This window comes from Bradysia coprophila, chromosome IV (genome assembly GCF_014529535.1).
Source record: "Bradysia coprophila strain Holo2 chromosome IV, BU_Bcop_v1, whole genome shotgun sequence".
NCBI classification, from domain to species: domain Eukaryota; kingdom Metazoa; phylum Arthropoda; class Insecta; order Diptera; family Sciaridae; genus Bradysia; species Bradysia coprophila.
Genome location: NC_050738.1, coordinates 612407 through 626981, shown reverse-complemented (window position 1 = coordinate 626981; position 14575 = coordinate 612407). Strand labels below are relative to the sequence as shown.

Genomic DNA, 14575 nt, shown 5'->3' with positions numbered 1-14575 from the left:
ACTTGTGAAAGGGATTGTGATCGTTAATTAGTTGTGCAAAGTCATCGACTTCTTGCTGCGTAATTGTTTTGAAGATTTGAACTTTGGAATTTAAATTTCGATCAATTTTACTTTTTAGCTAATTTCTTATGCCATTAGAATAGATTGTTTGGTGCTTTCATGACTAAATGATAGAGCCTGCACATCTCATGATAGACTTTCCATAACTCCAGACCAGCTGAGAGATTTAAATTATGATAAAATTCATTTATTTACAAAAGATTAGTCGAAGGATTGTTTATCGAGCGAAACGGAGCGTAACATAACGATTATTTATTTTCCTTAAATCTTTGCCAATCGTTAACCTGTCATACCCAGCGCTATTCATCTGTTATCGATAACTACGACAAAAATAATGACAAGCTCTGGGTAATATAGTCAATTTTATAGTAAAACGTATGTTAAAAAATTGAAGTACAAGATTTGAAATCAACCGATTGAAAATACTTTGATTGATGGAAGGAACAGACCTGATAATAATACTGGTCATATGCTTACCGTCTGTTACAAGGTTAATTCATTTTGGTTGTAAAAGGGTCCCACTCATGCGGCCTATTTATACCTAAGTTTATTTATTGTATAAAAATATATATTTACTTAGAACCAATAAAGTATTTAATCTAATCCGAGGAAATGCAAGCGTACAAAATATTATTGCTTTCGAAGAAACTTAACTTATATGCAGACAATGACGAAGCAGAATTTTTGTAAGTAGCCACTGCCACATCCACACTATTACACTAAAACAAATTGAATGCATAAAATTAAACATTTCGTTTCGTTTCGTTCAAGCATCAGTGTGTTAGGTGAATTCGTGTGGACGTTTTGTAATATTTTTCTAAGTGCAAACTAAAAGAAAATGTTAAAGTGAGTCTGTGATGATCGTTAACCCGACGAATCTATTTTTAACACTCTTGTCATTGTAGATACTTCGTTCTAAGTACAATAGCTTTTTTAGCTATTTGTGGAGATAGTCGCACTGAAGCTGGATCATTTATAGAAGACGCCACGTACTACACAATCAAAGAGATATTGCTCGCAAGCGGATATTCTGAATTGTATGCTGATTGTTATGTTAAACTTTTAAGGTTCACCGGAGTTTTAAACGATATTAAAAATATCAGAGACATTAACCAAATAAAGGAAAAGTCGGAATTTGCTGACTTCATTTGTTCACCGGTTGGAATGGCTGTTGTTGTTATATTACTTTTACTATTTATTGTGGCTATAATTTGTGTATGTCTTAAGGCAAGGCGGTCAAGGTGCTGCTAAAAGCATCAAAGTATTAACTGATCGATGTGTAATGATCCGATTTATTCATACAAAAAAAAACAACATTTAATGAAAGTGTAAGTGAAATAGTTATAATGTGAAAAATAACTTTACCAAAGTGAAATAAAAACAAAGTCAAACGAAACTGAAATTCTGAAATTACCGTTGGTACAGCGCTTTCAAATCACATGTCTGAAAACATCTGTGGTGGAGACATGATTCCTGATAGGATTCTTCGTAGGGTTTTATTTCCTTAAATCTATTGTGATTCCTTCCGAGTTTATAAAACACCGGAAAACAAACAATAACCGATAAAGTCACCGACACAATTTTTGTTGGGTAAAAGCTTTGCGTGACCTAACATGTAATGAGGAGGGATTCTTTTAAAAAACGACCTGCCGAAATCGGACCCATTTTCCAGTGGACTTTTTTATTATGTGCCTCAATAGGTATTGGTCCCTAGAAGCCAAAAATATTTTTTTGAAAATTCATCGATGCTTGTCTGGATAGCGAGAGCTGATCGAAAACCGTAAACATGCACTTTTCATCTGGTTTCTCCGGCTACACGAAACGTACAAGGTCGTGTGAGGTGTCATTAGAAAGGTAATTGCAGAGTTCCCACTCCTCCTAAAATTCATAAAATGGACCAAATCCTCCTAAAATCTTCTAAAACTCCTAAAATTCATAAAATGAGCTCACACTCTCGAAGAAATTTTTTAATAATACTGAAAAACTAAAAACGGTTAAAACAGCAAAATTATGCGGCAATGAATTTGAACTTATGTATGAACCTGACTCAACTTGCGAAAACACTCCTTTCTTTGAGTCATGCAAATAGCGATCCTGAACGTTGATTTAGCGAAAATAAATACATTATCGAGGATCGCAGTTTGTTAGAAGATGCGACTATCGTGTCACTTCGAACGTTTAAGGACACATTGAATAATATAAACGTCACTGACTTCCTAATGAATCGACATATTTTCCAGATGTGCTCCAATGTACTTTACTTTTCTCGAACAACAAAAAGTCGAGAAGGTACTACTTCTTAAGAATAAAGAGGCGGAAGATAATCTCAATAAAGCATCTTCACAAAAAAAATCGAGTTCAGAAAAACTTTCCGATATGGAGAAATCTCTCCAGATTCAGTAGAAAAAAACTTTTTAGTGCACAAGAGCTGATAAATGATGGAAACAAAATTATGGTGAATCTTGTTAATTCGAAAGGCGCAGTCGACAAGAAAAACCTGATAAAGGATCAGCTGCTGGCTAGTCGAGACTGGCGTCAGAAAAGAGGAAATCATAAAAGTTTCAATTATTAAACTACATAAGGAAAAATATGTTTTGACAAAAAAAAATAACTTTTTGTCAATTTTCTTAAACATTTTTAGTATTTTACGAAGTGTATGAGAAACAGAGAAACAGAGCAAAAATTCCTCCGGAAATTACTTATACAACCTTTCCCACATTTTAAAAAATTCCTCCTAAAATTCTCCTAAAATTGCCTTCCAAATCTCCTAAAATATTCCTAAAATTGCCTTTAAAATTTCTTAAATTCCTAATTTTAGGAGCCTTCCTCAGCCGTGGGAACTCTGTAATTGCATGTACTTTCGGGGCAAATAGTCGATCATGGGGGGTAAAATGCAACTCTGAGAAGTTACGAGCAGTTGAAAGTATGGGTAAAAGTTTATGATTATTTCTGAGAACTTCTGACAGTTCCTGTGCATTCGAAAAGCAACAAAAACATCAAAAAACTGTATTTCAGAATTACTACTGGTCTTAGCTTTCTAATGATACCAAACATGCATGGGCAGTGTATCGATGAATGTGGCTTTGAAGTATAAGTTTGAGGTTTTGTTCCGCAACTCGAAAAATTCAGTTCACAGAAAACATTTGATCAAAAAATATTGATTTTGCTGCAATTTCAGCTGCTGACATTTTCTCTCAATGGTTATTTCTGGTTTTTGTGACGCCCTTTCATAGCGAACGAAAGAAGGACATCCACGCGTTTAGGGTATAATAGAAAGCGCTGCATAAAAAAGCGGTCGAATCCGACATTTTGAATTTTTGTATGGGAATTAAAACGTTGATATCTCTGTTGTTTTTAAAGTTTAAGAGTTGTTCTTTAAAGATTTTATCTGGAAGATATTCGATCTCTTTTCTGAATTGGACGTATGGCAGAGTCGGGCCTATGTCACTGTGCAATTGAATGCACGACACGAATTTTTCAAATGATGCATTCATTCCGTGTTCTGTCCTCGTGTACTTGATTTTAATGAACTCCTTTGCGCGCTCTGCAGCTAAAATAGTATTTATTAAAAAATAGTTAAACTCCCACAAAAACCTCAAAAGAGGAAAAGGAGACGCTAGTCCTGTAAAAATTAAACTTCCAAAACATTTGATATCAGTTTTGGTGACGCATTCTGCGACTAATCGTAATCAATTTTAAACAAGAAAATTTCAACACGAAAATATGTCGATAAGAAACTTTTCCGATGAGATTTTACAAGTGGCAGATGATTATTGTCTTATGAGGAGTTTCCTCAGGTCTGCTGCCACTTATGACGCTATTTTTTTTTGTAAAATTTTTGTTGAAAAATCTCATCGGTAAATTTTCTTATCGTCATATTTTATTGTTTAAAATGTCGAAAAAAGTTATCCGTCAGCGAAACTGTACAAGTGACATTTTATCCCAACTCTCTACATGCCGAAATTATCTAAAAAAAACGTAATTTCAAAATGGCCGCGATTTTCTTGATATGTTGAAAAATGTTTTCCGAAAACGAAACTCTGTGATTACCAATTTACGGCAATTATTTATGTGCCATGCCATATAGGCCTAAATACAATAAATACAAAAAATGGAAACAATTTCCAAGATATTGGCTGTACGCCATTTTGTTGCACATTCTAACCTTAAACACACATTCCCCATTGAAACCAAAACACCAAATGTATAAATACCTAAAATTCCAAAATGTTCCGAAAGTTTGCAAGGAAACAATTTTTTTCTCTACTAAATAGCTGTCATGTGTTTGTCATATAAATGAAATAATAGCTTTCATCAACGCACTTCAAGCAAAATTGCTTCCAGTGACCGCTGCCAAATAGAGTATGAAAAAAACTTTCCATGTTTTTTACAGTGCAAAAACTTGTTTGGTACACTGTTCAGTTTCAGTACTCTATTTAGAATACCACTCATGCTTGAAGTGCGTTGCTTTCATATAAGTTTATCTTTGGGAAATGTTGATAAATGTTTTAATAAAATTCACAGAAATTAAGTACAGAAAGTCCATAAAATTTGTTGATGTGGCACGAGTGCAAAGATTGAATCGGTGTAAGTTTTAACAAAAGTGCTTGCGCAGTTTTCGTAAATAAAATGTAGTGGTGCAATAGTGGTTGTTCTTATTTTTTTAGGGAAGGAGCACTAGCGTCACGAACTCCGCTAACGCTCCGTTCACGATAAAAATTGCTTTCTTTGTATTTTATTGAAAAATTTAAAAAAACAAATTTTTCTATAAAATTAGTCATGAAAAATGTATGGAAATGAAAACTCAACAAAACAACTAAGTCCCGCTAAGATTTGAAAAATGTAATAATTAATGTTCATTGAGTGTCGATATCTATCGACTCGACGCTTTCTGTTGTGTAATTTAAGTGTGAAGTTGGTATCATAGTGGAAGCAAATGACGTATAAGTCAAATGTGTGTTAGTGCTTATCAATTTCTACGTAAATAAACAACTGAAGTAAGTGGTCAATGGAAGAATAAGATAAGACGTTTATCGTCCTCTGTGCGTTCGAAATTTCATGTTCTTTTCGTTTTTATCAGCTCTGAAAGTGAAACTACTTAATAAAAACGATTAATTAATTAATTAATTAATTATTTTTGATTAACTAATTATTATAGATTCAGAAATAGACTTAGAACAATCTGCCGAAAGGTTGTTTGGATATTTGCATTCGGTTGCATTTGCAAGTCGGTGAACAAGTACAGAAAAGTCAGAAGTGAATTATTTTTCAACATTCTGTGTTCTTGCAGATTTTTCTAAATTACACTATTTTGCTATTTGACAAATCGATATATTTAGATATTTGCCATTTTTTATACGAAGTTATAACCGTCATCCATGGGAAGCAAACCGTCCAAAAATCGTGGTCAAAAGATCACATCGAATTCATCAGACCTACTTGAAAAAACAGCAAAACGAACTCCGGCGACACCAATATCTGATACGTCCATATTTGCTGTGATAACAGTTATTTTCAATCCAATCAAATACCAATCTCGTTACAATCATTATGAGAAATTTGCGGCGCATATGATGGAATCTGGCGTACATTTAATTACCGTTGAATGCTTATTCGAATCAACATACCGTTTCAATTTACCGGAGCAAAAATTCGAAATAACCCGAGCTAATAATCCTTGTCATATTCAATTGCGTGCTCCATCTGTTCTGTGGCTGAAAGAAAATTTAATTAACATTGCTGTTCAACAGTTGCCGCCGCATATTGAATTTGTGTCATGGATTGATGCTGATATTGAATTTGAGGTATACGAAAACAGTCACATGTACACTGCTTCCATGTTCGTCTCTTTAATTTAAAATATTATTTTAGCGCCTTGACTGGCCACAGCTAGCTATCAATCAACTACGACATTATCCGATCGTACAATTGTTTGAAGTGGCACTTTTTCTTGGCCCAAATGGAAAAAGTGAGATCTTGCGTCGTGACTATTCAATGGGATATTCAATCAGACATGATAAACCGATTACCCCGACACGATCCGATTGGTACGCTCATCCAGGCTATGCTTGGGCAATGCGTCGAACAGCATTTGCTGATATTGGAGGTCTTCTCGATTTTTGCATTATCGGCTCGGGAGATTTACATTTTGCGTATGCTCTTTTGCATCGTATTGAAGAAACCATTCGACCGAATCTACATGGAGATTATCGACAGTTAGCGATTGCATGGGGTGATAAGGTAGCACAGGTAGCTGGAAATGGTAGAAATGTGAGCTATGTGCCAGTGAATTTATGCCATCACTGGCATGGAGAACGAAATGACAGGAACTATGTGAATCGGTGGTGAGTATGCAACACACAAAAGCAAACCAAATAGATGGAAGATTCGCATTCCGTTGCAATTTTAGGGAAATCCTTGCAAAACATCAATTTTCACCATTAAACGATTTGATGACACACGGTGAAACTGGTCTTCTGCGCTTAGTTGACGAAACTAAATGTAAATTCTACGCGCGCATCGAATCGATGGAAGCTGACATTGTCGAATATTTTAAATCCCGTAATGAGGATAGTACAACGAGAACAACCGTCTCACCATCTGGAAAAGACACGAAATATGTGGTACCACCACAAAAACAATCTTATCGCAGTGGATTTCAATCAAGTAGATCCAGGCGTGATAATGAGAATTACAACTACTGGCCCAATACCACTGATAACGCATATGTTGGTGACTATTATCCGCATCTGCATCTATGTACCTGTGCTGGACATCATCATGTAGACAATCATCATTGTCCGTGTACATCTCATCAAATTGATGACAAACAGTGTTGGGATTCAACGGGACATCACCAAGAAATTTGTTTGCCAACTAATGATCATCGTACTAATGAACGTCATTTATCTCACGATACTCACGAGCATGCAAGTTTTAGTAATGACAGTAATACCGATCGTACTGATGAACGTCATTCATCTCACGATACTCACGAGGCTCTCGAGCATGCAACTTTTAGTAATGACAATAATACCGGTCGCATTGATGAACGTCATTCACCTCACTATACTAACGAGCATGCAAGTTTAAGTAGTGACAGTAATACCGGCTATACTTATGATGGACGAGAAGGTACTTCTCAACATTACGATGGGCCTGGCAGTTTCTACTAACGAAATGACTTAATTTAGAAATCACCCAAAATTGTTAACCTGTTACAGACGGCTGTCATCTGTTATCGACAACGACAGCCTCTGACCATAGAGGTAGACTACCTAGAGGAATTATGACCGAAATTCATTGAAAAATTATATCACACACACCACTAACACGAAAACGTCAACTTTGCTTTGCTTTTGACATTATGAGTCCCTTTATTTTTGACATTAAGAGTCCCGTGTACTGTCTGTACACGGAGCTGTCACACATACATTCAAATATATGATTTTTCATTTTAATTTGTCAGTTTGTTCTATTGAGAGGGCTCTTGCCTCTGACTGATGAGGCCTTATATAGCAAAAATCATGCTCAAAACAAATGAAGTAAAAGATTTCTGAAATCAATCTCCTAAAATCTTCGATCAAAAAAGGCGTCTCGTAATCGAAGTAGATATCAAATAAAAATCCAGCATTGCTCTTAAGAACTAAGTTTATTTTCATGAAAAAAGAACACAGAAAAAAAATCAATTTCCTCAAAACAATTACGCAGCAACAAGTCTTGCCGTACCCTCAAACACAACCTTTCCCTCCTGCTTACAGTCGTAGACGACTTTCATAATTTTCCGTCGTTCCACCACTTCGACGTTAATTTCAATTTCTTTATCGACCACACATTTGCGTGGAAAAGAAAATGACTGGGACACAACAATAGTACCTGGACCAGGCATGTACGTGCCAATAACACCCGCTACCAAACTATTTACAAAAGCTCCATGAACGATTGGAGATGAATTCGTATCGGTTGACTTGTGTATGGGATTGTGGTCGTTCGTTAGTTGTGTAAAGTCATCGACTTCTTTCTGCGTAATTGTTTTGAAGATTTGAACTTTGGAATTTACATTTCGATCAATTCGATATAAGGCTGCCGGAGCTCGCAGTACTTGTGACTGGGTACGACGGAGGATCGACAATATCATTGTCCATAAATTGGTCGGTGACGAAGTAGGTAGCCAAATTCGATAGGCACACGTTTTCTGATAAGCAAAGGTTTTCAATCAGAGCCCTCGTACTCGCTGAGCAAATCATCCATTTACTGTTTGGCCGGGTACATAAGAATAGCAGACATGCAAGTGCATTGATTTTGATCGAATCGTCCTGGTTCGTCAGCAGTTTCTTTATCAACGAAATTCCGTTATTTGCGATGATAAAGTCATGGAATCGATCGTCTGTTGGATGTTGGAAAAAGAGTTCGAATTGCCAATCAATTAATGCGAATGCGACAGTTTGTAAGTATATAAGACTTACCTAACGAAAGATTGCATAGACCGGCTATTCCGTGCAGTATCAAATGTGTATGCTCTGTGATGATTAGCTCCAAAAATATGTCGTGAACGCAGTATTGTTGGAGGTAATCGAAGTTTATTGGATCGTACGACAAGTTTGCCAAGTTAGCCGATGTTTGTCCTTGAACTTCTGAAAATGTTGAAAATCGTTGATTGAACAGTGAGTAGTAATTCGATGGTGAGCAGGGTAAAAAGAGGGCCCGAAAAATAAATTCTCGGTGATGATGGCAGAGAAACATGACAAATGATTCGATGCCAGCAACGCACTTCAAGCATGAGTGGTACTCTAAATAAAGTACTGGACAGTGTATCATACAAACGTAAAACAATGTAAAGCCATTTTCATGTTAAATACAGTACTTTCTGCAGCTGACCACTATGATCACTCATGCTTGAAGTGCGTTGATGCCAGTCGTTTTCTAAATCATTTCTATCTTTGAATCGAAATTTTGGTAATTTTTGCGATGGGGAAACAACAAGAGCGAATGGTGGGACAGGGTGCATTCGCCATTGGAGCGAATGTAGGGAAATATGAGCGAATGAGTGAAACGAACGAGCGCAAATTATGAGCGAATGACGGGAAAATGTGGTCGAATGACGGGAGAATGTCGTATGCAGGAAAATATGAGCGAATGAATGGAAAATTTCAGCGAAAGTCATTCGCTTGCGAATAGTGGGAAAGGATTTTCCGTTGTTGTTTCCCCCTCGAATTTTTGCGTAGAACCGCGAACTCAACCAACTTAATAATTTTTAGTTTCCCACTAGAAGTACACAATAAATTGAAATTGTCGACTAGCACAGACTAACTGATAAGGTTATGTCCTCTCGAATCGTAAGTCATAACAATTTGACATCTCACCTGGATGTCTGGTCGAATAGAACTCCGATGTCAGTTGATAAATGAACTCTCCGCGATCAATCTTACCGCCCTGGGCTTTCTTTTTCAAGCTAGCTTGCGTTTGATACATAATTTCGAATTATTGAAGTTCCCGTGCGAATTAATTGACGTTTTTGATCATAAAATTGACTTGGAGTAAAATAATTTTTTGTTTGTTGATGCGCGTATGTGCTTTCGGTGCTATCTTGTTGTGATTTTTTTAATGTTATAATTTGCGCTGACAGTGTTGACGTTTTGGTAACAGTGGCGGTAGCAGCGTCACTTCGAAAATGGATTGTCGAATCGGAGGGAAATTTGGAAAATTACCGAGTTGCATAACGAGTTAATTTAGCGAAGGTATTTTTTCAGTTGTCGAGTTAATAGTATTTTTCTCAACTCAGTTAGTCATTTCTTTCCTCCACTGAAACTTCGGAAGCCTTTGTTGTGAAAAACGTTGTGTTTAACTAGGGAAAAAAGTTGGAAATTGCCGAGGGGTTGCTCACTCTTTTCTTCGTAGTGATTAACATGATTAACCAGTGATTAACCAGTAGTTAGTCGGTGATTAACCAACGGTTAATCGGTGATGGTTAATCAGTTATCAACCAGTGGTTAATCAGTGAGTAACTCAATACGTATTAAAACTGGAATATCAATCACTGCGCATCATCATTTCGTCTTCGAGTTATTTTAACTTTCCATCTGATAATTTGAAATTGTTATTTTTATACGTAGAGCCTGATATCGTTCGTCTTCAACTGACTTGGAAAAAAACGTAACCGTAAGAGTAAGGTGTTCCTTAAAGCCTTACAGATGAAAGCAGTGGACATCGTTAAGGCTTGCTCATCGAATTTTTTATCAAAGGATCAAGTTCTAATTGTATAATTATGATAATGGGCGAGCTAATGAGTAGAACCGCTTATTCGAATGTTTTCGCGCCTAATAAATTGTAGAAATACTCGTCCTTTTAATCAAAACGTATAGACAAATGAAACCAACTTTCAAGTAGTAACGGTATTGGATAAATGCATTAAAAATATTCCAAAACAAGGATCCAAAAAAAATAAGTTGAGGATTTTAAGTTTTCCATTACTTAAAAATTTGGATTTTATAAATTGACTTTATGAGAGCTGTAATCCATTTGCGCAATATGTCTACTACCTGACAGCGTAATATAACACGGTGAGCTTGAACGAAGCTTGAGTAGAAATCATGGGTACACTGGATTTTTAGCTTTTTCCTTCATGGAAAAATTAAAATCGCTGCCGTAACCCACTTATCGTAACTATTTTGCAATAAAATTTTATTAGTCACTTCCTAGAGCTACGAAATATACGAAGGTTAAATTTTTCTCAATAAATATTTATGTGCACGTACTCTTTATAGGTTGATTAGAGCTAGGACGAATTAGAAATATCAACACTGCTCTGATCCCAACATACAACAACCACTAGTTCCGCTAATACTGATGGAGAATATGTCAGGTATCGTGGAAATCGCATCTATTTCAGAATAAATATCTTTGAAGCAATTTCGAAGGTATTTTTCCATTAAATTACGTGAATTTCGAACGTAAGCTAAGCCGCCATTTTCTGTTGATCTTTTTAACTTTATTGAAGTCATAATGAAGCTATTGAGCCTTCGTTCCAAGATTTTTATACTAAAATAAATGGGATTTCCACGATACCTGGACATATTCTAAATCAATATTAGAGGAACTAGTGGTTGTTATATGTTGGGATGCTGTTAACATTTCATCCTATAGCTCTAATCAACCTATAAAGAGTGCGTACACATAAATATTTAACTTTTCTTGAGCAGGCACTTTAGGCACGCCGGAAAGTGCTAAGAAGGTCGAGGAATACCTCCAAATAAATTTCTAAAAATCAAAAGTCAAATTTTTGATTTTTAGAAATTTATTTAGAGGCATTCCTCGACCCCCTTAGCACTTTCCGGCGTGCCTAAAGTTGACAAGTCACAATAACCGTGTTAAAGTTCTTTCAAGCTCACCGTGATAATCGTGAGACAATTATTTTGCAATACGAATTAGTCTCTTGCTAAATGTAGGAGCTAAGCAGGCCTATCATGCTACAATGGACATTATTTGTGCCAATTATTCTTACCAACATATAAACCATTTAAACTGACAGTACCCTCCCAGTCCATTTAAACATTTTTGAACCTACTGCGCATCAAGCTCAGTGTGTTTTGGCGTAATGTCTCAATTAGAACTTATTCGAAGTTATTTGTTTTCTTCCAAAGAGTACTGATTAACCATGATTCGTTAGTGAGCAGAGTGAGCAACCCCTTTGGAAATTGCATTTTCTCGAGTGAGACAACCATATAAAAATTCACTTTTCAATTTTACTTCGCTAGTTGAACAAGTAACTATTACATGACGATGGACAAACAGATGAAAAGTAGAGTTTTCGTGTTGTTCCGAGGCGTAGCCGAGGTCAGTAAACACGAAAACGAGACTTTTCATTTTTATCCCGAGCGATGTAATGGATTTTATATGCTGTGGACCTCGAAAGTAGAGCTTGAAACGTGAAAAGTATAGTTTTCGACGCATGTTGCCTGCAAAATAATTAACTTTTATTTCAATTCGAAGATCAGAGTTTCAAAGGGCTGTAGCACCACTCGTCCTTTGTTATTTTCAGGCCATTGTCATGGAATCGTAAAAGAACGTTCACTTCATTAAACAAAATGTTTTATTAAAACGACACCTTCGAATTTAAATGGCATTATGTTGCGATATTTCGTGCGCCCTGCGACCCGTACTAAAGGTAAACCGTTTACCGCAATACCTACACGCATACGCTTTTTCCTCCTGATGCACTTTCATATGCCTGGCCAAATATTTTTGCACTTTGAATGCCTTAGAACACACTTTGCATATGTGATTCAATTCCGTCCGATGCGAGTATCGATGGATTCTAAGTCTGGCATAATACGGAAATGTCTTGCCGCACTCTTCGCAGTGATAGGTCTTACCCTCATGAACGTTTAAATGGCGCTTAAGAATGGCCTTTGTTCGATAAGTCTTCCCACAGACATCGCAAACAAAAGCTTTCAGTTCACTGTGGACGATCATATGGCTTCGCAGATAGTATTTGTGAATGAAGCCCTTCCGGCAAATGTAGCAGATGTACTCGTTGATATTGGATTTTTTGCTGAAGAACCGTTCGGCATCTTCATCGTGTTCGTCTCGAAAGTGTTTGCGGAACTGTACATGATTTTCGAACCACGAGCTACACAGACAGCATTTATGTGGTCTCGGATCCCATTCATTTCGTACAGCCGGTTCGGATTCGCATAAGTAGCAGCTGGTTTTCGAATGGAGTCCGCTTCCGAAGTGTCTCCTCAGGGCAGTGATACTTTTTCCAATGTATCCGCATATGTAGCACTCGAACGTTTTGTCTAACATTTGATGGACATCTCTCAGATGACTCTTGCAGTCAGTCGAATTATTGAAGGTCAATTGGCAGAAAGAGCACGAGTTACTGTCGTCAGGCACATCGCTCTTTCGTTTGCTCTTCACTTTTGCTGTTGACTTAATATTTTTGCGCTGAATATTCGTCGACACCTCTGCACTTTCCGCTGCATTAAAAATGTTAAAATCCAACGGGAGTTCGTCCGGATCAGTCTTTGTGACTCTGTGACCTTCAAACTTAAAATCTGTTTGGATATTCTCAGCATTTTCACTTTGATGTGCACGTAACTTTTCTATAGAATAATCGTCAACCTCGCCTATGCTCGCTGGCCCACTAAAAACATTTGAGTCGTCAGCTGTGGTAGCTATTTTATTGTCCAGTATGTCGAAATGGTAGTCAATGTGAGAAAGAATTTCGTTGATATCATCGAAATTGAAGCCACAATGTATGCAAAGGAAGCTGTAGCTTCCGTGTCCGATCCGCAAAATTTCTCCGGATTTAGACATTGTCTTAGAGTACTGTTGAAAACATTTTACGTTCGGTTAACTTAATCAAAAATCATTTTAAATTCTTTTTTCGCTTACATTGCTGGTCGATAGAACAATAGAACCCGAAGAGTGTCCACAGGACGAAACTGAATTATTTATTGTTTACTTTCGATAAGAGCCGTGTCGTGATCGAGATGTACGAAAAGTTGAAATTTCTTTTGACAGTTTTGACATTTTAGCCACTTCACACACAGCCACAACCGACCTCACAATTTCGAAATTTTGGCGTAAAAATATCAGAAGCACCGACTCGGGCACCGGTTCTATAATATAGAGTTTATATAATGTGTCGCGGCTGATGAAAATTTGAAGAACGAAATTTCATTAGGAACTATTTCTATCGAACTTCTATCATTCATTCTCGTTAGTTTGTTGGTTGAAAATGGTATGAATGCTTTGTGAGAACGGTAAATAGATACTGTCCATTGATTGTGACTTCATCGCTGAAGAAATCGTTCCATCTCTTTATTATTCTATGTTATGTTATGGTATACAGGACCGAACTGGACTTAAATTGTTTAGTTAAAATTCCTATAGAGGCGTCTCTTTGATCAGTCAAAAAAAAACCTTTAAATGATAAATGTGACGCGAGTTCTTTATCTTACTTACAAAACACTGTGTGCCGTAGGCAAAAGTTTTGTCAACAAAATATTGACCCGAAAAATTTGTGAAAGAAAATTTTACAAAAAGAAATTTGCGTCACAAGTGGCAGATGATTCGGTTTTCTTCCATTGTTTCAGTACATTTTTCAACCATTTTCCTAACAATTGTGACGCAAATTTCTTTTTGCAAAATTTTCTTTAACAAATTTTTTGGGTCAATTTTTTGTTGACAAAACGTTTGCGTACGGCGCACAATGCGTCACGCTCAGCGATATCAGTTATTTTGTAAGTGAGATAAAAGGCTTGCGTCACATTTACCCTTTAAGGGTTTTTTTTGACTATAATATCACCTCTTTTGTAAGTATGTCATTTCGACAGTGGAAGTTAAAAAATCTAGAGAAATGAACCTGAATCCCAAAAACCAATTCTTGGAACACCTCACTCATGTCGAAAATAACTCAAATCCATTGAAAAATCCGACGGAAGTTAGAAAGTGTCAGAGGAATCATCCGTCATCCCAAAATTTCCAACCTTGGAACACCTCACTTATATCC

The 14575-nt window shown here is 36.6% G+C and overlaps 3 protein-coding genes across 4 annotated transcripts; 1 reads left to right on the top strand and 2 right to left on the bottom strand.

Moving 5' to 3' along the window:
• The first annotated feature begins 5087 nt into the window (after positions 1-5087).
• On the top strand, positions 5088-7261 carry LOC119066569. 2 transcript variants are annotated; one of them, XM_037169117.1, is made up of 4 exons: positions 5088-5102; positions 5219-5864; positions 5932-6404; positions 6470-7261. In XM_037169117.1, the coding sequence occupies exons 2-4, from the start codon at positions 5439-5441 to the stop codon at positions 7233-7235; spliced, it is 1665 nt and encodes a 554-aa protein (XP_037025012.1). In that variant the 5' UTR covers positions 5088-5102; positions 5219-5438; the 3' UTR covers positions 7236-7261. The 2 variants fall into 2 exon arrangements, with proteins under 2 accessions (XP_037025012.1, XP_037025013.1); XM_037169118.1 differs by lacking the exon at positions 5088-5102 and having other exon boundaries at positions 6470-6993; positions 7140-7261.
• A 437-nt stretch (positions 7262-7698) lies between these two features.
• On the bottom strand, positions 7699-9671 carry LOC119066602 (armadillo repeat-containing protein 7). The gene is made up of 3 exons (XM_037169165.1): positions 9423-9671; positions 8526-8693; positions 7699-8446 (listed from the first exon to the last, which is right to left on the bottom strand). The coding sequence occupies exons 1-3, from the start codon at positions 9529-9531 to the stop codon at positions 8127-8129; spliced, it is 597 nt and encodes a 198-aa protein (XP_037025060.1). The 5' UTR covers positions 9532-9671; the 3' UTR covers positions 7699-8126.
• A 2454-nt stretch (positions 9672-12125) lies between these two features.
• LOC119066584 (zinc finger protein 585B-like) lies at positions 12126-13583 on the bottom strand. Its single transcript, XM_037169141.1, has 2 exons — positions 13456-13583; positions 12126-13389 (listed from the first exon to the last, which is right to left on the bottom strand). The coding sequence occupies exon 2, from the start codon at positions 13375-13377 to the stop codon at positions 12172-12174; it is 1206 nt and encodes a 401-aa protein (XP_037025036.1). The 5' UTR covers positions 13378-13389; positions 13456-13583; the 3' UTR covers positions 12126-12171.
• Positions 13584-14575: the final 992 nt, after the last annotated feature.